The sequence below is a fragment of the Seriola lalandi genome, unplaced genomic scaffold (genome assembly GCF_002814215.2).
Source record: "Seriola lalandi dorsalis isolate HSWRI2012SDOR001 ecotype SW California unplaced genomic scaffold, Sedor1 jcf7180002053102, whole genome shotgun sequence".
Taxonomy (NCBI): domain Eukaryota; kingdom Metazoa; phylum Chordata; class Actinopteri; order Carangiformes; family Carangidae; genus Seriola; species Seriola lalandi.
Window position 1 is genome coordinate 11750 of NW_019523655.1, and position 25015 is coordinate 36764.

A 25015-nucleotide genomic window follows, 5' to 3' on the forward strand; every position below is an offset into this window, starting at 1 on the left:
ACATACTAATATAACTGTTCAATACAATAACTAAATAAATAAAATCTAAAATTCTGTAATTTCTTAAAATACTCGGGGTGTCATAAAGTTCATAATTTCTTTGGTGGGTGGGTTTTTGTTGGAGGAATTTGGACTCATAATCCCAGTCTTTTGAAAATCCTGTCTATCCTTGACACCTAGTGAACATATGCAGGTGTGCATATTCATATATTCAAGGATTTTCTATTTTGTTAAGTGATAAAAAGAAAAAAAACAAAGTTGTCATACACTCTCACTCTCACACTGTTAGAAATGTCATGGTCAGCATTGTTAAAGCAAAGACAAGATTTACAATTTTGCATTGCATTGCTATGTTTTAATGTTAAATAGCTTCTATTCACAGACAAAATGAAGGTGTCACTGACAAATGAAACATAATGTGATTTGAAGGTAAAGAGCACTTTCAGTAGTAATGATTGAAAACATCATTTTCAGCAAATCTCTAGTCTATTTTTCCATTCATTTAACTATTTACAATGAGGTTACTTTAATTACAGTTATGTAACTGTAATTATATGATGTTAGCAACACTACACAGAGACAAAATGTCATTTATTGGATTCATGAGTTCAAGTATTTAGTGTTGCCATTCTCAAGGTTGGGGAAAATTATAATATAAACATTTGAGAGCATAAAATAAAAACACACATCATGCACATTTCATTCTAGGACTGTCAGACAAACATACAGTGCTTCATCACTGAGATCATCAAATATTTATGTATTGCACATATTCACTTGGTAAAAGTGAGTCTTCTGATATAATTCAGTTAACACGACTGAGACAAATAATCTGTTGCCGCCATCAATCAAAATGTTTTTAGTTACACATCTTCTTTCCTAAAATCCAATAACTTCTAGAAATATTCAAAGACAGGACAGTGTCTTTACCCACAACTTCAACAGTCACATCACCACAAAACTCCAGCTGTTACACTACAGTTACTGGAGCCTGAGCTCGGTGTGAGCTGCAGAGGGTCTTATGCACCAAAGTGTGTTCCTATAATTTTAATAAGAATATAAGTGGATTTACATTTATGTGGACTCAGATTAGTACTGCAAGCTGTTACAACTGTCTTCTATGCAGCATATGGAGCAAAATGTAAAGAGCCATATGTAAACAACAGCTGCAACAAGCTGACTGAGAATTAATGTGACAATTAACATCTGAGATCATCTGCCCAAACATGCAACACCCTCTGCAACAACTTAAGAGTGTGATCACATGATCAACAGCTATAATCAAAGATGTCATTGTTTCAACATTAAACATAACCACATTGATGCCAACATGGGTACTGTCTATATATCATTTTTCAGAGATTTCAAAAACATGATTTGGCTTTGAGTTTATGACCAACATCAGTTTTCGAAATCAATCTGACATCAGGTAGGCCTGCCTGTACATCTTAAGTACAGGATATCCATATAATATAAATCCTGTTTATATTATGCTGCATTTAAAAAGTCAAAAAAAGATACGCATTAATATTATGTAGACCAGCAGCATGAAATACACAATATTATTTTCAAAGACTTTTAACCTGGAAATAGTGTCTTTGACTCTTCTGCCACGTTCTTGAACCTGCGCAAATGGTTTCCAAAATATGTCAAGTTTCTATGTTGTGCACACGGACAACGACCAAAGTCGGTCACAGTGTGTTTTTGGTCTATCAGAGTAATTACAGAATGAATCTGATACTTGACGCCAGAAACAATTACAATGTAAAAAGACCTCAAACCTCATTCTGAGAGTTCAGGCAATGCAACGCTTCTTATTAGCACCAATATCAAAATGAGGAGCTGGTGCAAATGTCTAGATGACAAAGTTTAATAAGACTTTAAATGTCAACATGTCAGGTAGTGTTTCATGAGTAAGATTGGGAGCTCTCTTATACAGTGCATAGTCATTCCTTTTGACAATTAACAACTAAAAAACAAAAGAAAAAAAAACAAACATTGGTACTGTGTCTTTAAAAATGCAAAGAAGATCAATTTCCTTTTAGTAATGCTTTGATTCCCTTTGTGTGCCCAGTAGGGAAGAAAAAGAGGAAAATGTAAGAGGAAAAACAAATTCATTGAAATAAATAAAATAATATCAAGATTATGGAATTATGCACAAACACAAAACTGTTGAATAAAGGGCTATAGAAGCAGGGTATTAAAGATTTTGCCATTTTCCATGCGATGAAGAAAATAAACTACACACATGAACAAGCATAAAAATTCATGTACAAACCACTTTTCAAGTAAACGTGGGCTTAGAGGAACTGAACCCCTGTAAGCCTTGGATTAGTGATTGTGGCCATTTTTTTGTACCCTGTTTACAGCACGGTTGAACATATTCAATACTACGTTACTACTTAAAAAACTGCACCATTGTACAGTAGTGCAGAGGTCGTTCTTTTTTTTACATCATGAGAAAATGAAGTGAGTAGTAAATTATATTAAACGTATTTGCATGTGTTGCTTTGAGGATCTAAATGAATGATCCTACACTAGATTGTTCCATGTAAAATATAAATGAAATCCACCTTTCAAAAGAATTGAATGCAAAAAAATAAAAAAATAAAAACAGAAATCAGAAATCAGAAAAAAAAAGGAATGACATTAGCTGCATGTATTTGGTACGAGAGCTCAACCAAATCTGGAAATAAAATAATGGTCCATCACCCATCATCCTCTGCTGTCCAGGCTTTTTTATCCTGCAGACCAACAGTGAACAGCAGCCGCGTTTCAGCAGCACAGGGTGTGATGTGACCTTGTCATTATCAGGAAATTGACTACACTGTAAACTGTAAACCTCAGACTGGCGTCAGACTGAAGCTTCAAATCTGCAGCGGCGAGAAGGCGTAGAACGGAAACTGGGCCTCGTCCTCATCCACAAAGAAGCACTGGAAGTAGGGCAGCTCGTCTGTTGGGGGAGTCACAGCACAGGTCAGTACAGTGCGTTCCTCGCCTTGCTTTGGCAGCCAGAGAGACGACTGAGTTTGCAATTTGACACTTGTGTGATATTTTGGTCATGAGAGCTGAATTTGCACTTACCGTCCATAAGAAAGTCTGATACAGCAGGCTCTGCTGTTAAAAAGAGAACATAAATTTAATTAACCATAAAACAATACAGTGATATATGACTTCGTATTACCTTATGACAACACATTCACACAATACCTTTAATCTTCTCCTCTTTGGCAGCTTTCTTCTCTACAGGTTTTTCTACAAAAAAAAAACAGGAATTAGTAAATCAAGCTCCATCGATTCATTTCAAACTCTCAGCAGTTTGATAACTTGACAAACAAGATACCTTTCTTTGCAGGCGGCTGTATCTCTTTAAGAACTCTGTCCTCTGTAAACAGAAATAAACAATTCATAATAACTATTCAACATTCAAACAATTCCCTGGCAGTGTTTAATCGCAGACTGGTGATGACATTCTGTTGATTGGGTTATCTCAATTCTCACAGCTGATCACACCATGTACCTTCAGCTTTCTCCTCTTTGGCTGTCTTCTTCTCAACTGCTTTTTCTAACAAAAAAAAAGGTTTGTTTTAGCTGATGAATAATTCAGTTCTATAGTACACACAAGTATGTGTATTGTAAACTGTTTGGTTTACATTTTGACTTCTTAGAGACTTCTACTTCACTTCAGTTCAGAGGGAAATATTGCACTTTTTTACTTCACTGAATTATTTGGAGAATATGATGCTTTGTTACAAATTAAACTACCAGAGGAATGTAAAACAGTTGGCTCCAGCTTGACCAAATAAAACAGTAAAATGCTACTTTCAGGTTAATGCATCAGCAATAATATAACTATGTAAGACTCACAAGGTACATTTTTCTGCTATTTTTTTTTTTACTTTTGATACTTTAAGTACATTCAGCTAATAATACTGTATCTTTATTGAAGCTGACTGTGTTCGTAGCTTTCTTTGTTGCAGTGGGTTTGACCTTTAGTTTTGAAACCTCATTCTCTGTTTTCACAAATATGAAACAAACACAAGTTGGTAGGAAATGGATAACTGTGTTGTTTCATTGTCAGGAAAGGAAGAGGTAACGTTCCACATATAATGTCCCAATTCATTCTAGAGTGCAGCTAAAAAGGGATTTTCTGTCTTGCAGATATTAGATAGTGTTACTTATAACATATATGTTTCAGTAATCAGATTACCACTGCTGGTGCTGCCTCTACTGAAGCACCACTAATGTACCTTTTTTTCACTCGGACTGGTTTGACCTTTTCCTTCAACATGGCTGCACCATCAGGGACAAAATGTACTTGATGAAACAAACAGCCTTCTTTTACTTTGAGAAACATTTCTCGTGAAAGGTTTGCATCATATTCAACAATATCCTTACACATTCACTCCTGACAAACATGTACCAATATATGCGTTAGCAGGATAAACTAATATAAATTGTACCACTGTACTAAACACTGTACCTTTCTTTTCTACAGGAGGTTTGTCCTTTGCTTTAGGAGTCTCCAGTTCTGCAAAGGGAAGACTAATGTCAGACATGGGCAATCAGGACATAGACGTACACTGCAGTGTAAAATACAGCATTTCCACAACAAAAAAGCTTTAAGCAGCTTGAAAGCATGAAGTGTGTACTGTTATCAGCATTAGAAAGGTAATCTCTGTTGAGCAGAGAAATATTATTGATTTGTTCTTTTTAATAATGAAATACAAAAAAGACTGATGCATCTGAAGTCAGGGGACATTTCATACTTTTATTTGTAGGATGCTGACTTTGGTTTCTTACAAGCAATGTATAAAATGGACATGTGATGTTATCTTACCATAATAACCAAAGTCAGGTATTAGAAGATATCTGGGGAAACCCAGATATGTCAAGTGTTGGTTTGGCCACTTTCGATGCTTCTTGTTTTGTGCAACGGCCCTGTCATTTCCTCTATACCTTTTTATTGTGGGTGTAGTCTGGAGTAAAGCGTGCGAGTTGTTCCACACATCTCAACATTTACAGCACACTGTTAATGTTCGGTGGGGCTTTACCTCAGAGTCTCATCTCTTTAGTGTCTAAGCTTTAGAAGGTAAGAGGCCAGTTATAAAAGCCTGAAAAAAATCTGTGCAGCGCTTTGCAGATCTACCAACTACACCTGTCTAAACAAACATACAGTATTCCTATAAGGACCACTGTATAGAAACAGCTGTTTGCCTATGGAGCTGCTGCAGAGAAATCACTCTCCTGTTACTGTGCCACATTTCTCTACAATCATTTATCGTTGATCTCATAGGCAAAATGCTTGTTCCCTGCTGAGCAATCCAATCAGAGCTTTTCACAAAATACAGTGACCTAGATTTCATGACTAGATCATTGTAATCACAATCCCACAATGGTTCTATGGATTACCACTGAAGCACCACTAATGTACCTTTCTTCACACACACTGGTTTGATCTTTTCCTTCAACATGGCTGCACCATCAGGGAGAAAATACATATTATATCTTTATAGTGAGTTACAATGATGCTTGGTGCGTATTTACAACACATTAAAGACCAATGCCCCATTGACACAAATAACTACATATATGTGTCACCAAACATGACAATGTGAAAAGTAAATGTTGTATTTTTGTACCTTTTTTAACAGCTGGTTTGACTTTCTCCTCTGGTGCTTTGGGCTCTGAGTAAATAAGAATATAATAGCATTTGAAGATTCTCAGTGAGTAGCTTTGTTATCTAGTTTGATTATGGTTGCTTTAGTAATACTACTGTAAAACATAGTTATCATCTTCTTATATGTAATTATCTAATTATATGTAATTAGATGATAAGAATAATGTTTGTACGGCACAACCACAGGAAATCATCTGCAGGCAGATGGCAGTGGTGAGCTACCTTTCGTCTTTAGCAGAGTTTTGACTTTTTCTTTTCTTGCATCAGCCTCTGCTTTAGAAGGAGCTAATTCAAATGCAACAACAACAACAACAACAACAACAACAACAACAACAACAACAACAGCATCAACAATTCTGAAGGAAGCACAAAAGTTTTCTTTGACTATTTTGTTATAGGTATGAGATGTACCTTTCTTTTCATGAACTGCTTTAGGCTTCTCCTTTGTAACTACTGTTTCTATATGAGACAAGATGAAAGATATTTCAGCCGTTATGTTTTAAGCATGATTAGATTTTTGGCAAATAATGGGGGATTGTATCTGCATTACCTTTTTTGGCAAGAACTGGCTTGGCCTCAGGTTCTAAAGTGACAGAAAGAAAAATAATTGGCATGATGACTTTAACTTTGTAAAAAGTAATGGATGTAACAAGTAACTGAACTACCCACTGAAGTTACTGAAGTCACACTTCTTAAAGATGTGATTGAGATGTGTTATTTAGATGAGAAATTTGTGCAGACACCTTGCTTGGATATTACAGATTTTTAATCTGCAAAATGGAAAATGTACCTACAAGTATATTCTATGTACTATTAGAGACTAACCAGCACCTTTCTTTGAGGTTTTTGTCTTTTCTTTCACAACAGCTTCTACATAAGAAGAAACAGATATGTCACAATAACTCAGTGTGAAAAGCTACAAGCCTAGAAAGCTTTTCACACTGATGCCATGCAGCTTAAATCTTAGAGAAAGCATTTCACCTCTGCTGTTTGGAAATTACATGCAGATCAAACATATCAAGATATTGGGCTCCGGATATTTTTCTTTTGTCTTTTTAAGGTAATGACATTGTCTTTCATTTTGTCCAGTGGGTTTTTCAACACCAATGGAACATGTCTTTGAAATTATATTTACATGTACTGATTCATGTCTGTCAATAGAATCTTCTGACATTAAATCACATATGATTGACTTGGACTGCTACAGTGCTGTATAAGGCAGCTTTTTACAGCAGATGTACTCTGTAAAAAAACACAGAAAAGCACTACAAACTAATTCTGCTGGATACCTTTCTTCTTTTCAGCAGGTGCTGGTTTTTCCTTGGTAACTGGTGCTACAATAATAAAAAAGCCCTATTAACTCTAATGTATGTAGGTGAGAATCCACTAAGAAACTACTGTACTTTGCACAATACAGTTAAAAATGAAAGAGAAACAAAGAATTGTGTAAGAAATCAAACCTTTTTTGGGCGCCACTGGCTCGGCCTTCTTCTCCTTGAGAACTTCAGCTTCTAAAGCAAAGAATAATAACAACAACAAAATATCAGCACATGCATGTTATTACAGTTAGAATTAATGTATGTTATTCCTACGCTGCGTAATCAAATATCTGCAAACTGACCTACTGTAAAGAAGTGATGGCAAAAAAAGATACATAAAAATACATGCAATTACACATATAATAAATACACATACAGAAAAATGTTTGATTATTAATGTCTATGTTATGTCCTCTAAGATATTTGACCTGTAATATGTTCAATCCCTGTAACTACCTTTTTGTGTTGATGCTGGTTTAACTTTCTCTTTTGGAGTTACAGGCACTAAGACAGAAAAAATAATCCAATTTAATGGTTTGAATTTGTGAAAAAGATACAGCTGAATCAATGAAAAAATATTTGTGTGCATATATAAATAACTTTTAGTAAAGGCCGTGTAAACAAAAAAAGTACCTTTCTTCAGTGGCACCACCTTCACCTTCTCCTTTGTAAGAGATACATTTTTGTGAGGTGCTTCTGTCTCTGTATGAAATAAGAGATTAAGTGAGTTGCTTGATTATTTAATCATGAATGTAAAAGCTGATAAGTGTCGTCTTACCTTTGACTACTGGGGCTGGTTTTGTCTTGAGAGGAGCAGGTTCTATTCAAGTGATTTTAGGATTGTCATTTCAGAAAAAAAAGACCAAGATGACACTGAAACTATTGAGCTATTTATTATATACATGCCATACATACATACCTCTCTTTCTTAGAACTGGCTTGTGCTTCTGTTTTGAAACCTCAGCTGCAAAATAAAACATATAATATAATGTTGTATATGCAAAACCATTTAAAACACCTCGATGATGATGATGAGATATATAATGCGCTGCACCTGTCTTTGCAGAGACTCCTTTGACTTTCTCTTTGGGCACCTTGACTACTGAAAACAAAACAAGAAGAAAAAAACATTTAAATTCTTAGGATCTGTGAGTCACCTCACTACAGCAGAGAATCTGAATCTGAAAGCAATAAAACACATAAAATGAAGGAAGAGCACCTTTCTTCATAGGCACTATTTTGACTCTCTCTTTTACCAAAGAGGCATTTCTGGGAGTCCCTTGTTGTTCTGTCAATACAAAATACACATGAATAATAATAATAATAATAATGAAATACACATAGAATATGTAATTGCAGTTCATGTATTTAGATTGATATTTTGATGTATATTACGACAGACACCAGTCTTACCTTTTTTCAAGGTGACTGGTTTGGCCTTTTCTTTTGTAGCAGCAACCTCTGCAAAGCACAATGTGACAATGAGCAATTTTTATTCCCACTATGGCCATTAATCATTGTGTTATTTGATGACCAGAATATCACCAAGTCGTTGTAGTTTGCAAACTAATAATGTGAGTGTTACCTTTCTTGACAGCAGCTGCTTTGACCTTTTCCTTTGGAACTTCTGTGTCAGAAAACACAAAGTTAGTGCTAGCTTTGCATTTGGATCAGTTACCTTCAGTGACTTTACATTAACCTGGTGACACCGCTTTTTAATTAATTATCTGTATTATGTAAACAATGTGCCACATTGCTGCTCTGTGTTTCATGCATAAAAGACAATGATCAGATTATAATAAAGTCTATACTTTTCTTCATGAGAGAAGCTTTCTCTTTGTCAAACAGAAACATATATACTGTGAGTGTTTAAATATAGCATATTGCATACAATAAATTTACCCTTCTCTGAATGAGCTCATTTAACTTTCTCTTTGATGAGTTTGACAAAAACAAAACAGTAAGGAACATGAACACAGTTTGTCATGATTATGGAACTTCAGTTAAATAGGCTAATGTACATTATCAAGTCTATGGTATAAATTTGAAATTATGTGACCAGTACAAAAATATAATATAAGTCACACAACAAAAATATAATGTCAAATGCAAAAGGTTTGGGCTTTGGTTCAGAAACTTCATCTTCTACAGCAGAATATCTGATTTTCATGTTATACTGTAATCATCAGTTTACAATTTAGAATATTAATAAAGGCCTTTTTTTTTCTTTTTTAAAAAAAAATAAATCCTACCTTTCTTTAAAGGGGTTGGTTTTTCCTTTTCCTTCACTGCATCAATATCTGTGGATTACAGTAAAGTGAAAACACATGCTTTTATGGTTACAATCACAGCGGTTGTTAGCAGTTGTTAGTAATACCTTGACACATTACTATTGGCTACTTAATATTTTAATATGAGAATGATATTGGATTTTGGTATGAGATGCTGATGTAAGGTTCCCCAGTGTTTCAGTTGGGATGTCTTTCTTTATTTTCCTCTCTGCATGAGAGAGGAACATATACTGTCTAACCAAATTAGAAAAGTTAGACTTCAGCATCAGTGAGTCTTTGCATTACCTGGTTTTGCAGGTTTGATTTTTTGCTTTGGTTCCTTCTTGGGCTCCTTGGGAGCTGCCACTGATGACAAATTATGACATCAAAAAACCTTTAGGTTTAAGGCATGAATATACAGTGGGCCACTACTCATTTTGTGACACTTTATAGCATATATCACTTTTTGTGTTGCGCACATTAAAAATCTAAAAAATTTTAAATTATGCATAATATTCAACTAGAATATTTCAATATAATTCATAATTTCCCCTTGGCCAATGGGAGATTAGATATGGAGCGTCTAAAGAGAATTTACAGAATTTTCAAAGGTGAAAATTATGCTTATAGGTCTACCTTTCTTTGCAGGTTCTGGTTTGGCTTTCACCTTGGGAACTTCTGGAGCATCTATAATTGGGGAAAATTAAAAGTATAATCCATTACATCATCTTCACCTCACACATGCATCTACTGTAATTGTAACACTGCTTCACAGAAGGTATTAGCACCATGTAATCATAGTGAATTCACTGTTAGGTTTTTACAGCCTGATAAAAAAAGTATCAAATTGTATGTTTTCAGCCTCTTAATTACATTGTTAATTCTCAGGCGAAAAAACATGCCAGGCCCTTTCAAATAACACATTCAGTAACCCAGGTGGTGGTGACGAATTATAATGAGTATTTGAAGCTGGAATTGATTGTTATTTATGATCCTACATGCTGTAGCTTTAAGTTAATACACAGTATGGGTTGCACACTAAGTGACCTGTTACTTACCTGTTTTTGTAACATTCACATGTTCCTTTTTCAGTATAGGAACAATCTGTTTTTTAGAAGCTTTCAGCATCTTTACAGTCTTCTTGGGTTCTTCAACTGAAATGAAGAGCATGAAGATAATGTCACAGTCACAGTATTATGCAGAGTTAGGATGTTGTTGAGTTCAGTTTATTCCAAGAATTTGACCTTGAATCAATACTAGAATATTGAATTATGTCATAGAATTTACCTTAACTTCATAATCTTGACCTAAAGCTTCCATTTCTATTATATGTGCTATTGGCATTAAAAAAGATAAGTCATACCCAAATGAAAAAATAGGTTGTTTGTAGATGCATTCCTCCATCAGTAGAACAAAGACACTACTTGGTTAAGGTAAGAAAATATTCCCATCTGAAACCAACACTTATTGTAGGAAACAGGACAACAGTCGCATGCTTGTGTTTGCTCATCCCAAAAGCCCTTTAAAGCTGTTTGAACAAATGATCAAAGCTTATCTATATTTTTAAATCTCACCTGTTTTTGTTGCATTAAGATGTTCCTTCTTCAGGACAGATGCAACTTCTTTCTTGACTACTCTAATTCTCCTCGCAGCACTTTTTGGTCTAACATCTGAAATAAAAAAGCAAAGTCGATTTATAGGTTTCACATAAATTATAATGAAGAAAGAACTATGTCCTTTATTGAGCAAATGAAGCATATCCGTATCATCAACATATCAAACTGTACATGTATAGCTTTAGCCATGATTGAGGTATGGCTTTACGAATGGCAACGTCAAAACTATTGGATGGCTTGCACAAAATTGTATAAAGAGATTCACGGTTCCTAGGCAATGAATCCCACTGATATACTGATGTTTGCTCTAGTACCACTGTGTGGCCTCACAGAGTCACTGCCATGGCTGTAGACTCTTTGTCTTGTTAATGTATTAAGAAGGAGTTGTCAGTGGACCTTTATGTTGTGTATTTCCTAAAAACACTGTATTGCCTGTGCAGTATGTACCTGTCTGCGTGTCTCTCTTCTTGATAAGTTCTTTCTCTTCTTTAGGACTCTTCTTGATTTCTTTCTCTTCTTTAGAAGGCTTTGTTGGTTCTGTGTCTTCCTTTGGTTCCTTTTCTTCTTTAGAAATCTTCTTGACTTCTGTCTTTTCTTTGTGAGGCTTCTCCTGTTCCTGTTTCTTCAGGGGCTTCTTTTGCTCTGTCTCCTCTTTGGTAGGTTTCTTTGGTTCTTTTTCTACCTTTATAGGCAGTTTTGTAGGTTCTTTTTCTTCTTTAGAAGGTTTCTCTGGTTCTTGTTTTTCTTTAGAGGGCTTCTTTGGTACTGCCTTTTCTTTGGTACGCCTCTCTTGCTTCTCCTCCTCTTTCAACTCTTCAGAAGGTTTAGCTGGTTGTTTCTTCTCTTTGGAGATCTTTTCTGGTTCTTCTTTTGCAGGCTTTGTTACTTTGGGAGGCGTTTTCTCTTCAAGAGGAGACTTCTTCATTTCTGTCTTTTCTTTAGAGAGTTTCTTAACTTCTGTCTCTACTTTAGAAGGTTTCTCCACTTCTACAGCTTCCACTGAAGTTATTGCCTCTTTTTTGTCTTCCTTGGAAGGCTTTACTTCTTTCTTCTCTTTAGAGGGCTTCTTAACCTCTTTTCCGTCTTTCTCCTTTTTGGGTTTCTCAATTTCTTTCTCCTCTTTAAATGGCTTCACCTCTTCCTTTTCCTCCTTAGAGGGTTTCTTCACTTCTGTCTTTTCCTTAGAAGGCATTTTTATTGACTCCAGTTCTTTAGGTTTAGCCTCTTTCTCTACTATCTCCACTTGAGGGTGTTGTTTTGGATCTCTCTCTTTCTGAGATGGTTTTGAGTGTACCATTTCTTTGGGTGTTTTTTCCTCTTCTTTTGGATGTGTCTTTTCTTCATCTTCTTTGAGTGGTTTCTTGACTTCTTCCTTCTCTTCTTTGGAAGGTTTCTTGACTTGTTTTTCTTCTTTGTGAGGCTTTGTCACCTCTTTCTTTTCTTTAGTTGGTTTCTTGACTTCTTTCTCCTCCTTGTGGGGTTTCTTGACTTGTTTTTCTTCTTTGTGAGGCTTTGTCACCTCTTTCTCTTCTTTAAGTGGTTTCTTGACTTCTTTTTTCTCCTTGTGGGGTTTCTTGACTTCTTTTTCTTCTTTGTGCAGCTTTGTCACCTCTTTCTCTTCTTTAAGTGGTTTCTTGACTTCTTTCTCCTCCTTGTGGGGTTTCTTGACTTCTTTTTCTTCTTTGTGAGGCTTTGTCACCTCTTTCTCTTCTTTAAGTGGTTTTTTGACTTCTTTCTCCTCCTTGTGGGGTTTCTTGACTTCTGTCACTTCTTTGTGGGGCTTTGTCACCTCTTTCTCTTCTTTAAGTGGTTTCTTGACTTCTTTCTCCTCCTTGTGGGGTTTCTTGACTTCTGTCACTTCTTTGTGGGGCTTTGTCACTTCTTTCTCCTCTTTAGATGGTTTCTTGGCTGCTTTATCATCTTTAGATGGTTTCTTTACTTCTTTCTCCTTTTTAGATGGTTTCTTGACTTCTTTCTCCTCCTTGTGGGGTTTCTTGACTTCTGTCACTTCTTTGTGGGGCTTTGTCACTTCTTTCACCTCTTTAGATGGTTTCTTGGCTTCTTTATCATCTTTAGATGGTTTCTTGACTTCTTTCTCCTCTTTAGATGGTTTCTTCACTTCTGTCACTTCTTTGGGTGGTATCTTGATTTCTTTCTCCTCTTTAGGTGGTTTCTTGAATTCTTTATCATCTTTAGATGGTTTCTTCACTTCTTTCTCCTCTTTAGATGATTTCTTCACTTCTGTCACTTCTTTGGGTGGTATCTTGACTTCTTCCTCTTCTTTAGGTGGTTTCTTGACTTCCTTCTCTTCTTTAAGTGGTTTCTTGACTTCTTTCTCTTCTTTAGGTGGTTCCTTGACTTCTTTCTCCTCTTTAGATGGTTTCTTGATTTCTTTCTCTCCTTTGGGTGGTTTCTTGACCTCTTTCTCCTCTTCAGATGGTTTCTTGATTTCTTTCTCCTCTTTATGTGGTTTCTTGACTTCTGTCTCCTCTGTGGGTGGTTTCTTAACTTCTTTGTCTTCTTTAGGTGGTTTCTTGGCCTCTGCCTCCTCTTTAGATGGTTTCTTGACTTCTTTCTCTTCTTTATGTGGTTTCTTGACTTCTTTATCCTCCTCAATTGGTTTCTTGACCTCTTTCTCCTCTTTGGATGGTTTCTTAACTTCTTTGTCTTCTTTAGGTGGTTTCTTGGCCTCTGTCTCCTCTTTAGATGGTTTCTTGACTTCTTTATCCTCCTCAATTGGTTTCTTGATTTTTTTCTCTTCTTTGGGTGGTTTCTTGACTTCTTTCTCCTCTTTGGGTGGTTTCTTAACTTCTTTGTCTTCTTTAGATGGTTTCTTGGCTTCCGTCTCCTCTTTATATGGTTTCTTGACTTCTTTCTCTTCTTTGGGTTGTTTCTTAACTTCCTTCTCTTCTTTATGAGGTTTCTTGACCTCTTTCTCCTCTTTAGATGGTTTCTTGACTTCTTTCTCTTCTTTGGGTTGTTTCTTAACTTCCTTCTCTTCTTTATGAGGTTTCTTGACCTCTTTCTCCTCTTTAGATGGTTTCTTGAATTCTTTCTCTTCTTTGGAAGGTTTCTTCACTTCTTTCAGTCCTTTAGGTGGTTTCTTGACATCTTCCTCCTCTTTGGAAGGTTTCTTCACTTCTTTCTTTTCTTTTGGAGGTTTTGTGGGCTCTTTCTCTTCTTTATGTGGTTTCTTGACATCTTCCTCCTCTTTGGAAGGTTTCTTGACTTCTGTCTTTTCTTTGGGAGGTTTCTTGACTTCTTTCTCCTCTTTGGGAGGTTTTGTGGGCGCTTTCTCTTCTTTATGTGATTTCTTGACTTCTTTCTCTTCTTTAACTGGTTTCCTAACATCTTTCTCCTCTTTAGGTGGTTTCTTTACTTCTTTTACTTCTTTAGGTGGTTTCTTGACTTCTCTCTCTTCTTTAGGTGGTTTCTTGACTTCTTTCTCCGCTTTGGAAGGTTTCTTGACTTCCCTCTCTGCTTTGGAAGGTTTCTTGACTTCTTTCTTTTCTTTTGGAGGTTTCTTAACTTCCCTCTCTTCTTTGGGTAGTTTTGTGACCTCTTTGTCTTCTTTAGGTGATTTTTTGGCTTCTTTCTCCTCTTTGGAAGGTTTCTTGACTGCTTTCGCCTCTTTGGGAAGCTTTTTCCTTGCCTCTTCTCCTGAAAGTAATCATGAAAGTGTCAGTTTTCATGAATTGTAAAATGTCTTTAACAAACAGAATGTGAAGCACATTTGTGTAGTGTTTTGTTTTTTATGGCCACCAGTATTAGCAATATGGACTGCATATACAGTACAGTGAAACAGCATTTGGTTGCATATTTCATAGTTTACACCAAAAAAGGTAAAACACCCTTTTACACACACTGATATATAATTTTATTAGTGATTACCTTTGGCCCTCTCTGGCTCCTTCTCAAGGGGTTTTGCCTCTGCTTTCGGCTTTTCTTCTTTTAGTTTTATCTCTATGGTTTCTTCAAATTTGGCTTCTTTCTCTTTTTTCTCGTCCTTCTCAGTTTCTTTGGCTTTGAGTTCTGTAAGCAGCAATATATCTTCATAAGCAAAACCATCAGGTCCCCTTGTGCATTGAGCACATTCTTGTTTGTGCTGAACTATACCAAATCACTACATTTAATAAGAACATGAAGAGATATACAATTCATTTGAAAATAAGCAAAGTGTAGAGGGTGCAAAGTTTCAAGATTACCTTTAATAATGGCTTCTTTAACTTCTTTTATTGCATGTCTTTCCTTTGCCTCTTTGAGAACTAAGTGTATCATACAGCAGTATGTAAACAATACAGTCTATAACAGTGGCATTCTGACCAGTAATCAGACCTGTAATATCGTCATCATGACAAATCATGCTTGCACAAGCACTAGAGGCACTACAGCACTAAAATACACTATGATCAAAATCACACCACAAGCTAGATGTCATATTGTTACTGCAATCAGACTTGATTTTAGTTTAGTTCAGTAACTAGTTTCACGAATACATAATTCACTGTGGGGGGCAGATAGGACTTTATATCAGTATATAGAATAATCTCTTCATCTAAAAAACTGTTCAGTGTGTTTCTCAGCCTATTAGCTCCATCTAGTGGCTCTCTGCACTAATTATAGCTCACAGCCCATGGCAATGACTGATCTAAAGGAGAAGCATTTAAGTACACAATTAGCACCATGGGAAATAGATTTGTCTTTACTGAGTCATCAAAAAGAAACTGTTGAAACTGAGCTGTAATTCATGGGTGCTGTAATGTATTGGTCATAAGATCCTCTTCCCACACAGCTATTCACACCTAATTCAAAACGAGTATCTGATTTAAATTAAACTTGACCATGCCATGTCCATTTGCTTTTCCATTATAACTGTTTAAAGTTAGTGTCTCAAAGAAACACTCGAAATACTTGTCGTTCCTGTTGTCAGATGAGATAATCAACACCAGTTTAATCTAGAAGAAATTTGCTAGCAAATTTAAAGCAAAAAAATTGCACTTGGGCTATAACTCAAATTCTCATGCATAGATAGAATAAAGGAGATGTAGAGGAAAACAACAAAGAATCAGAGTTACGAGAGAGTTTTGAGGAAACAGTAGAGACACACTTTGCAAACATATGTTTGCTAGCTAATGTTACAGCTAACAGTAACTAACGTTACCAGTCAGATCACAGGCAACAAGCCATGACTCGGAATGAAAAAAATTGTTGCCTTCATAATGGGTTTTGCATAGTTTATCTAAAAAAAAAGCAAGACAGTTAACATCGCTCAATCAAAAGTATAAAAATATAAGCCTTCCAACAACTCCAAAATGTCCTCTTCAATTCTATCCTGTTAGCCACAGATGTTATCTGGGTTTTAGTTACCTCATTTGAGGAAAGTGCTTTTGAGCTGTGAAGTGTTTGTTGTACCTCAAATTTAGCTAGGCCTATTTAAGGTAATTACCCCATGTTTCCAGTTCGTGTTAAGCTAGACTAAACAAATCCTGGACCTGTTGGTACTGGACACACTGATGTTAAACTAAGTATCAACAACATTATTTTGTAAAATGTTGAAACGACTAGCCATTGATGAATAACATTACCTTCTGTGAAGAAAATAATTCTGTTGGTTTGAAACCTTGCTTGATTATTAACACAGTCACAAAATAATTTCACAAGCATAATGTTAATTTTAAAAAAGAGCACTGAAATGAAAATGACACACATTATGTCAATCACTGAACAAATATCTGTTAGGCTCTAATACCTACCTTTAGTCATGTCACAAACAATTGGTGAAAAAACATTCAATATGTCATTCCACACATTTATCATTATCAACACACCATTCTGAAACATTTTCATTACCTGATAATGAAGGAAATGATGAAACATGATGATAATGGTAAGAGTTTTGTACCTTTGTCAAGTTTGTGCTGGTGCACTTCCTCTTTGTGAGCAGCTCTGGATCCGACTCTTCTGAGCCTCTCAAAGGGAATGTGAACTTTCCTCTTTCGTATAGGTTCAGTTTTCCTGTTCTCACTGTTGTTGTTGTTTTCATCATGATCATTGACAATGTCAGAGTATTTGTCTTGGTCATTGGTCATTTCTTCTTCTTCAGCATCATCAGACTCAGGCACAACACTGACATTATTGGGCTTTTCAGCCGACAGAATTTTAAGATCAAGTTGTTGGACTAAAGGCTCCTTGTCTTTATCTTTGTTGTCCTCCTCAATCTCAGTTTCTGTTTCGTCGTGTTTTTCTTCCTCCTCTAAAGCTTCATCATCCTCTATTTGTAGATCATCCTGATCAGTCTTTTCAAACCAATCTTTGACATCAGTGTCAGTTATTTCAATGTTTTCTTCCTCTCTCACTTCATCCACATGAAGATCTTTATCTTCTATCTCCTCTTCCGCCAAAACCTCTTCAGTTTTTATGTCCTCCTCCTCTTCCGCCAAAACCTCTTCAGTTTTTATGTCCTCCTTTTCTTCCTCTTCATCATCATCTACAAAATCTTCAGTTTTGGCCGCCTCCTCCTCCTGCTCCTCATCGTCTTCCAAATCTTCAGTTTTGGCCTTGGCCTCCTTCTCCGCCTCCTCCTCCTCCTCCTCCTCCTCCTCATCTTCTACCAAGTCTATAGTTTTGGCCGCCTCCTCCTCCTGCTCCTCATCGTCTTCCAAATCTTCAGTTTTGGCCTCGGGCTCCTCCTCCTCCTCCTCATCGTCTTCCAAATCTTCAGTTTTGGCATCGGGCTCCTCCTCCTCCTCCTCATCCTCTTCCAAATCTTCAGTTTTGGCCTCGGCCTCCTCCTCCTCCTCCTCATCATCTTCTTCTACCAAATCTTCAGTTTTGGCCTTCTCCGCCTCCTCCTCTTCCTCCTCCTCCTCTTCATCTTCTACCATATCATCTGTTTTGGCCTCCTCCTCCTCCTCTTCTACCACATCTCCAGTTTTGGCCTTCTCCTCCTCCTCCTCATCTTCTACCACATCTTCAGTTTTGGCCTTCTCCTCCTCCTCCTCATCTTCTACCACATCTTCAGTTTTGGCCTCCTCCTCCTCCTCATCTTCAACCACCTCTTCATTTGTTTTTGACTCCTCAAGCTCCTCCTCCTCTTCTGTATCAACCACCTCTTTCTTAATGTCCGGTTCTCCTTGTTTGCATTCATCTTCAACACCAACACCTTCCTCTTCCTTCTCCTGCGCTTCCTCCTCTATTTTAATTTCCTCCTCCTCTTCTTCCTCCTCTTCCTCCGTCTCTACCTCTTCTGCCTCTTCTATTTTCTCCCCCTCTTTGCTGTCTTCATCAAGGACTCCCTCATCTTTCAGTAGTGGTTCATTTTCAATTTCTTCAAGGTTGACATGTTTCGCTAGTGATGTGATAGCAACAAATTTAGTGTGTATGCCTGTTATTGATCTCGTTTCTGACTAATGAATGTGACTTTTAAAGAAAAACTGTGTGAATACCATCATCCTCCTCTGCCTCTTGCACATCTGTTTCACTGGCAGCTTCAGTGGCAACTTCAGCCTCCTCCTCCTCCTCCTCCTCCTCAGTCTTTGAGTCTTTACCCAACTCCGCCGCAGGAGCAGCTTCATCTTTGGCAGCTTGCATTATCTCTGTAACTGCATCATCAACCCTTGTCATGTCGCTTATCTGACTTTGGCATTTCACATGGAAATCCTGATCCAGTCTTGTTAAAGGTACAGAAGGAATTTCATGGGATGAAATGGCAACAATGACAGTGACCATTCATAGCATCATATAGTATACACCACATTCTTCTGTTGGTCATTTTGCCTATTTGATTATGATACTGTTAAAATTACCTTAAAGGAGAAACCTGTTATTATGTTTTTTTCTTGCTGTCAACAAATCCCATGAAAAGCCCACAACCAATGATGTCGTAGTCTCTAGGTGCTTTCTTCATAAGGCTAAATAATTTCTTGAAAATGCTGAGCACTGTAGTTTTTAACCAAACATCAAGCAGGAGCAGATTGTACATTTGTTGACTATTTTAGCTGCATATCAAGTCAAATCTTTTTTATTTACTTAACCTAATATCATAAATGACAAAATTTGATTCAGGGGGTTTTACAATCTGTATAGTATCCAACATCTCATGTCCCAACACCCTCAAAACAGATAAGGAAAAACGCCCACAAAAAAATTTGAATGAGCTATTTGTAACTTTTGCTTTCCAATGTTAGCATTAACATGTGTTTATTTAGCCTACCAGTTAAGAAGAAAGAAGCCAATGTTCACTTACTCTACTGAGGTAAGCATGCTTTAAGCTTGTCCCCGTGTCCCCCTTGTTGCTTGGATCAATTCATGGTTCGTTTGAATCTTTTCATGGGATTTTTAAATAACTAAATATTAAAATATAGAATACTGCAAATATATATTCTTTGTTAGCACCTCCCAAAATATTACCATTTAAAATGGCGATAGTCAATAATATTCTCATTGCTAACTTTTGAGATGTGGTATAGACTTGTATGATTCCATGCAAAGGTAAAATTAAATATTCCACACAAGATCACACGTCAACCATTACAAACAATCCAGGTACATACATACAGTGTATCACAGATGGTAAACGGTTGAAATACAGATGTCAGACAGTTGGTCAGTTGTACAGAAGATGCTTCAACAACGAGAGGGAACAGAGGAATGCAACCCCAAGGGACACATATTAAAGACAAGTGGTCATGAAATATTAAAATAATTTTTTAACAAAGGACGCAAAACATGATGACTGGAACAAAAACAACTTAATGGCAAAACAAATGGTCACATCCAACAAACGGTCAGTGTGACAAACAGAGGGAGAGATGCAGTCACCAAATCCATAACAACTTGGTTGGTTCATTACAATAAAAATGTATGTTTGTTCATGCCATTATATATTAAGTGCAAAAGGAGTACATACAGTTTCATATTACTAAAGGGTTGTTGTATTACACTGAACATGACACTGTAAAGCAGACTTGAAACCAGGTCATAAAAAGTGGTTAGAAAAACAATAATCAATGCGAACGTGCATGAAAGGCCACACTATAATACAGGGGCAAAGGCACTCAACAAGTCTACGCACACTATTTGCAAGCAAAACACGTTGCACCTGTCCAAAAATACATTTTTAAATATATCAGCAACATATGATGACATTTTCTTACCTTTTTCGAAAGGTGGCAGAAATTCACCTACATTTCAAAGAGATATGATAAAGAAAGACATTTAGCTTGATCTCGAATGAATTCATTTTAATGGGACAGCAAAGAAAGGTAGAACAATAACGTCAGTACTTACCTTTTCTTCTCACCAGATTTATATCAGCTGGAGAGGCTACAGTTTCATCTAAACAGAGAGAGAAAAGAGAAGCAAAGACATGGCAAGGTATTTATGAGAATAATAATTAACAGTAATATGCTAATAATATGTTTCTAGGTTTATTAAAACTGTAATACAAAGTGAAACCTTTTTCAGTTACTATGTTTACAACTGGCGTGGCAGCAGGTTCACCTAGAACAAGAGAAGAAAACATGCACGAGAGGTGTCAGTATATTTTAAAAGTGAGTGACTTTTTCATCTTTTCTGATTCATAATACTGAAGCATTTGAGGGAGAATATTTTTGTACACAACTAATGCAATAATCATACCTTCATCACCAACAATCATGCTCGACATGTACGCCACGAACAAATCCTTCTTGTCTGTGAACTCCAACACAGCATCTTCAACAACTTTCATGGGGTCGATGGACACTTCCGGCACGATGCCTGAAAATTCATCACACCACACGATCAGTAAAAGCGGCTCTTTACAATATATCTATTATCACCCTACGAGATGTAAGTGGTATGTAAATTACACATCATCATTTGTTAAAACAGACCTTGTTCACCGATCAGCATTGTGGAGACGTAGCTCACAAGCATGCTTATCTGTTCTGTGGTGATTTCTGCTGTTCTCTGCAGAACCGACATCGGACTGAATCCCACAGCATCCTGGATACCTGATCAGCAGACAAGTCAAAACAATTAGGGTTGTGACGGTTGTGAAAACTGCAGTTAGCAGACTACAGTAGAGTTTACATTGCAATGGGACACACAGAGTAAGTAAAGGTAAAAAAACACATGGCTGATACTGTACCTTTGAATGTGTCCAGTATTAGATCTAAGATTGCACAAAGCACATCCTGGATATATCCTGCTACTCCACTCACAAAGTCATTAGTAACACTGAAGACATTCCTGCCAATGACCACAGGGTCAATGAAGCTAATGTCAGTGGTTCCTGAGAAGAACAACACACATTTAGGCCAGCGCTCCAGTGAGTTACATTAGAAAAGACAATTAAAGACAAAAAGGAGAAGCTCTTGGTCAGTAATGAATCATTTTCAGTACCAAAACAAGCATCTAGGGTTGCAGTTAGCTGACAATTACCATCTAAATTTGTATTTTAGCAACCAGTTTACACTGTTATTCACTGATAACAAACACAAGTGGACAGTTATTTAGTAATAATGTTGACTTTGTAATGGATTTCCAATATCATTTTCAATACATGTAAGCAACAAATACTGACTAAACAATGCAGACATGATAACATGACATGTAAACAATACAAAGCAGGTACCTTTTGTTATATCCAGTACACTGTCTAAGATGGCACAGAGGACATCCTGCATGTAGCCCACTATTCCACTCACAGTGTCATTGGTAACACTGAAGACACCTCTGCCCATGACCACAGGGTCAATGTAGCTAAGGTCAATTATTCCTGAGGAAAACAAAGAGACTGGTTGAGGTAAATTATTAATGCTTCAACTAGATAAGATTATTCTTTTTTTTAATCAAGACATACTCAGGTGATTATTTACGTTTATTTACTTGAAAGCAAACAAAATCTTCAGTTTGAAAGTATTAAAATACAGAATACAAACCTTTATTTATATCTGATATAGTATCCAACACAGTATCCACAATAGCACACAGTGTGTCCCTGAAGGAGCCCACCACTCCGCACACGAAGTCATTAGTTGAATGGAAAGCTTGCCTACCAATGACCACGGGGTCAACGTAGCTGAGATAGAAGTTTCCTGTGATTTTGAAGGAGATTATCAGAGAAATGGGTGCGTAACATTCATCTTTTCCTGAATAGGGTGCACAATTTTTGATAATGAGTGAGCTGTCATACCTTCCTCATCTGAAAAGTATCGAACAAATCCATCTTTCGCTACTGATATTTCCTCCGCTGCATATGTGGCAGCTGACATGGGGTCACTTAAATCAGGTGCACACTCTGGAGGACCAGATAGGAGAGTTATGTGTTACAATACTTGCTTTTGAAATATATAAAGGTGTGTCATGTGTTTCTCTCATGTACCTTGGAATTTATTGAGCAGACTGGATACTTCATCAACAGCGTCGTTCACTGCTTGCACAGGGTCCGTAATGATTTGCTGAATGTCTGAGAAAAAACACACAAACATGTATTGATAACTCTGCATATGTGACGACTGGTATTAAAGAGAAACATTTAGGAGGTTTTAATGACTTACCGGGGACTGCCTTGTACTCCACAAAGTCAAACATCACCACTCCCACAACCACCCAGGACAGCAGAGCACCCAATGCGATCAACAGCTCCACGGACACTTTCACCTTCCTGAGGAGCCCCAGACCTTTAGACCGGAGAGAGCTCGTCTGTGGCGCCACTGCTCCATTGGACCCACCGGCTGAGGAGGAGGAGGAGGAGGAGGAGGAAGAGGCGGCGGATGTGTTTGCTGTGTGTGAGCAAAAACAAAGTCACTGTGAGACATCATTAAGATCGTTTTTCTTCTATATTCTTGATAATGGTGCTAATGCTGAGACAGTGGAATAAGTTCTTATGTCTTGTTTTGAATAAATCTTAAGTCAGACTCAGACTGTAAACATGATCAGTATGTTCAGCCATACTCAAGCTAGACCAATAAATGAGCAGGGCCAATATATCGGCCAATATTAGCTTATTACCAATATGTCAGGATGAATGTATATGATGGCATAGAAATGCCAAACACATGTGTCAAAATTAAAAAGCGTCTCCCCCACAGTGTACTCACAAGTTTATTTTTCAACTGTAATATGACCCCCCTCCCTCAGCACATATTTTGGTCACAATTCTGTAATAATCAAAATAAGGGACCCTTCTAAAAATTGTTTGTTTATTTGTGTGTATATTTAAAATAGCTGCCATACTACTGTATTAAGATTCCATCACCTTAAAGCATCTTTTGAAAATAAACAGTTCGAAGTTGGAGTGTCAGTAAGACGATAACTTATTACTTTTACATGACTTAGCGAAATCCCTGACCAAACGTTACCACGACATGTGTGGAAAAATGATGATTCTCCATAGCCCCAATCCCAGCTTCATTATCTTCACACTGCATCTAAACCCTGACAGATCACGGCTATTTCTTGTTTGATCACAGGATTCATAATTCACATGGTAAAGAAAAAGTGTCTCACTTAATAACATTCTGTTCCTACACATGTATGTGCTTTTTCTAATTATGTGAATTAGATGAAACTAATAGTGTTGTATCCTAATCAACATACATTTATCACAGATTTCAGCATGTTGTCATATTACAGATCAGAAAAAGCAGAACTCAGCTGTTCCAATTTCATCATGCAGATTATACAAACATATCTGCACATGATTCCCATCTGTTTAGTACAGTGGAAAATGCTTGTGAGGCATTTAATGACGGCCTCGCCATCATTAATCAACAGAGTGTGAGAGTAGCTGCACTGCTCTACTTTCTGACATCAATCTGGTGCCAGGGTGTTAGAGACACCTGTGAATGAACTCAGGGGAAGGCAGACTCATGATTCACTTCCTCATAATAAATGTTAAAAAACCCCCCCTAAAAAAACAGCCCTTTCACTAAACTGAACTATTGAGGATGGACAGGTGGTGTCAGTGTTTCACCATAAACTTTCACCAATTACGACAGAAAACTTCTTGTTATTGTGCTTTACGTGGACATTGTTTATTGAAGACCTGAAAAAAATGTGATTATACAAAACAACACAGTTTAAATGGAAAAAAACGTCTAGAAACTAATTGTGTACATTTACTGTACTGTACTTTTAATAAAGTTTCGGGTAGTTGTACTACTTATTGTACTTTACACTTCTACTCCACTACACTGAAGAGGGACATATTGTTCATGTCTCACAGATATGGTTATTACTAACTTTACAGATTAAAATACAACACCGTGTTAAGATTAAAGCCGTGGTTTCCAGCCATTTGTCTTGTGACACCTCACAAGAAAACAGATAAGACAGGTGTCCGAGTTGAAAGCTGTTTCCGCTGTAGTTAAAACCAACTCCACCACGACCAGCTACAGTAAACTGTTCATTTTACTGCAAAACCAGGACTTTATCCTTTGATACTTCAAGTATATTTCACTAATACTACTGATAGGATTTTAAATGCAGGACTTTTACTTGTAATTGAGTATTTTTACACTGCTGTGTTGGTAGTTTTACAAGTATCAGAGTTCTTCTTCCACAGTTGAAAACCCAGAGGTCAGCCCCAGCAGCAGTCATGTCTGTCACAAGAGAGCATTGCTAATACACTGGCTACATGATCTCCTGTATTTATAGTAACCAACTCTCAACACATTTTCCTGAGAGGACGCAGCCCTTCAAAACATTGCCATTTATTTATTAAAGACCATATATTATTAAGGCTTTCTTTGCCGTAGCAAATAAAAAGCGTTGTTAATGCAGGTGAAGCAGTCCTACCTTCAGCCATGGTGATACGGAGACTATTTCAGGTCTAATCCTTTCAGTTGGGGGCAAAGCCTCTTCATGCAGACCTGACTGGAAAATCACAGTTTCCGCAATCCAATCCAATCAGCATCCACTTGACAGCAAAAAAAAAAAACTCCCTGTTGGTAAATTATTCCATTTCCACTTGGTGATCACAGGCTTGTTTCCTGATGCATGTAATCCACAGGTTGAACTTCTCCAAAATTAAAAAATTAAAAAATAAATGCAAAACCAAATATTAAGTTTACAAGTGCTGGGGAATTTGGAGCTGCCTGTGTGGCAGCATTGCAGAAGGCGGTATGGGGATGGTGGAGCAAA

General features: G+C 36.9%; 1 protein-coding gene across 1 annotated transcript; it reads right to left on the reverse strand.

Annotated features, from left to right (window-relative positions):
• Positions 1-333: 333 nt before the first annotated feature.
• On the reverse strand, positions 334-24680 carry LOC111651014 (uncharacterized). Its single transcript, XM_087172535.1, has 43 exons — positions 24671-24680; positions 22429-22653; positions 22254-22337; positions 22065-22169; positions 21811-21966; positions 21504-21647; positions 20761-20880; positions 20525-20644; positions 20342-20386; positions 20174-20221; positions 20041-20067; positions 18331-18486; positions 16788-18233; positions 15091-15150; positions 14777-14917; positions 11333-14545; positions 10844-10939; positions 10328-10423; positions 9906-9956; positions 9576-9635; positions 9252-9299; positions 8585-8626; positions 8413-8460; positions 8219-8287; positions 8054-8101; positions 7919-7963; positions 7778-7819; positions 7633-7701; positions 7456-7503; positions 7141-7191; positions 6970-7014; positions 6506-6550; positions 6231-6263; positions 6092-6139; positions 5903-5965; positions 5643-5687; positions 5435-5476; positions 4484-4531; positions 3521-3565; positions 3344-3385; positions 3211-3255; positions 3085-3117; positions 334-2953 (listed from the first exon to the last, which is right to left on the reverse strand). Exons 1-43 carry the CDS (start codon positions 24678-24680, stop codon positions 2868-2870), a joined length of 7533 nt encoding a protein of 2510 aa, XP_087028661.1. The 3' UTR covers positions 334-2867.
• Positions 24681-25015: the final 335 nt, after the last annotated feature.

Coding starts and splice junctions, on each gene's coding strand:
- LOC111651014 (XM_087172535.1), bottom strand. Junction 21,967..22,064: donor ATACTTTTCAGATGAGGAAG/GTATGACAGCTC, acceptor TCAAAATCACAG/GAAACTTCTATCTCAGCTAC. Junction 7,015..7,140: donor GCCAGTGGCGCCCAAAAAAG/GTTTGATTTCTT, acceptor TTATTATTGTAG/CACCAGTTACCAAGGAAAAA.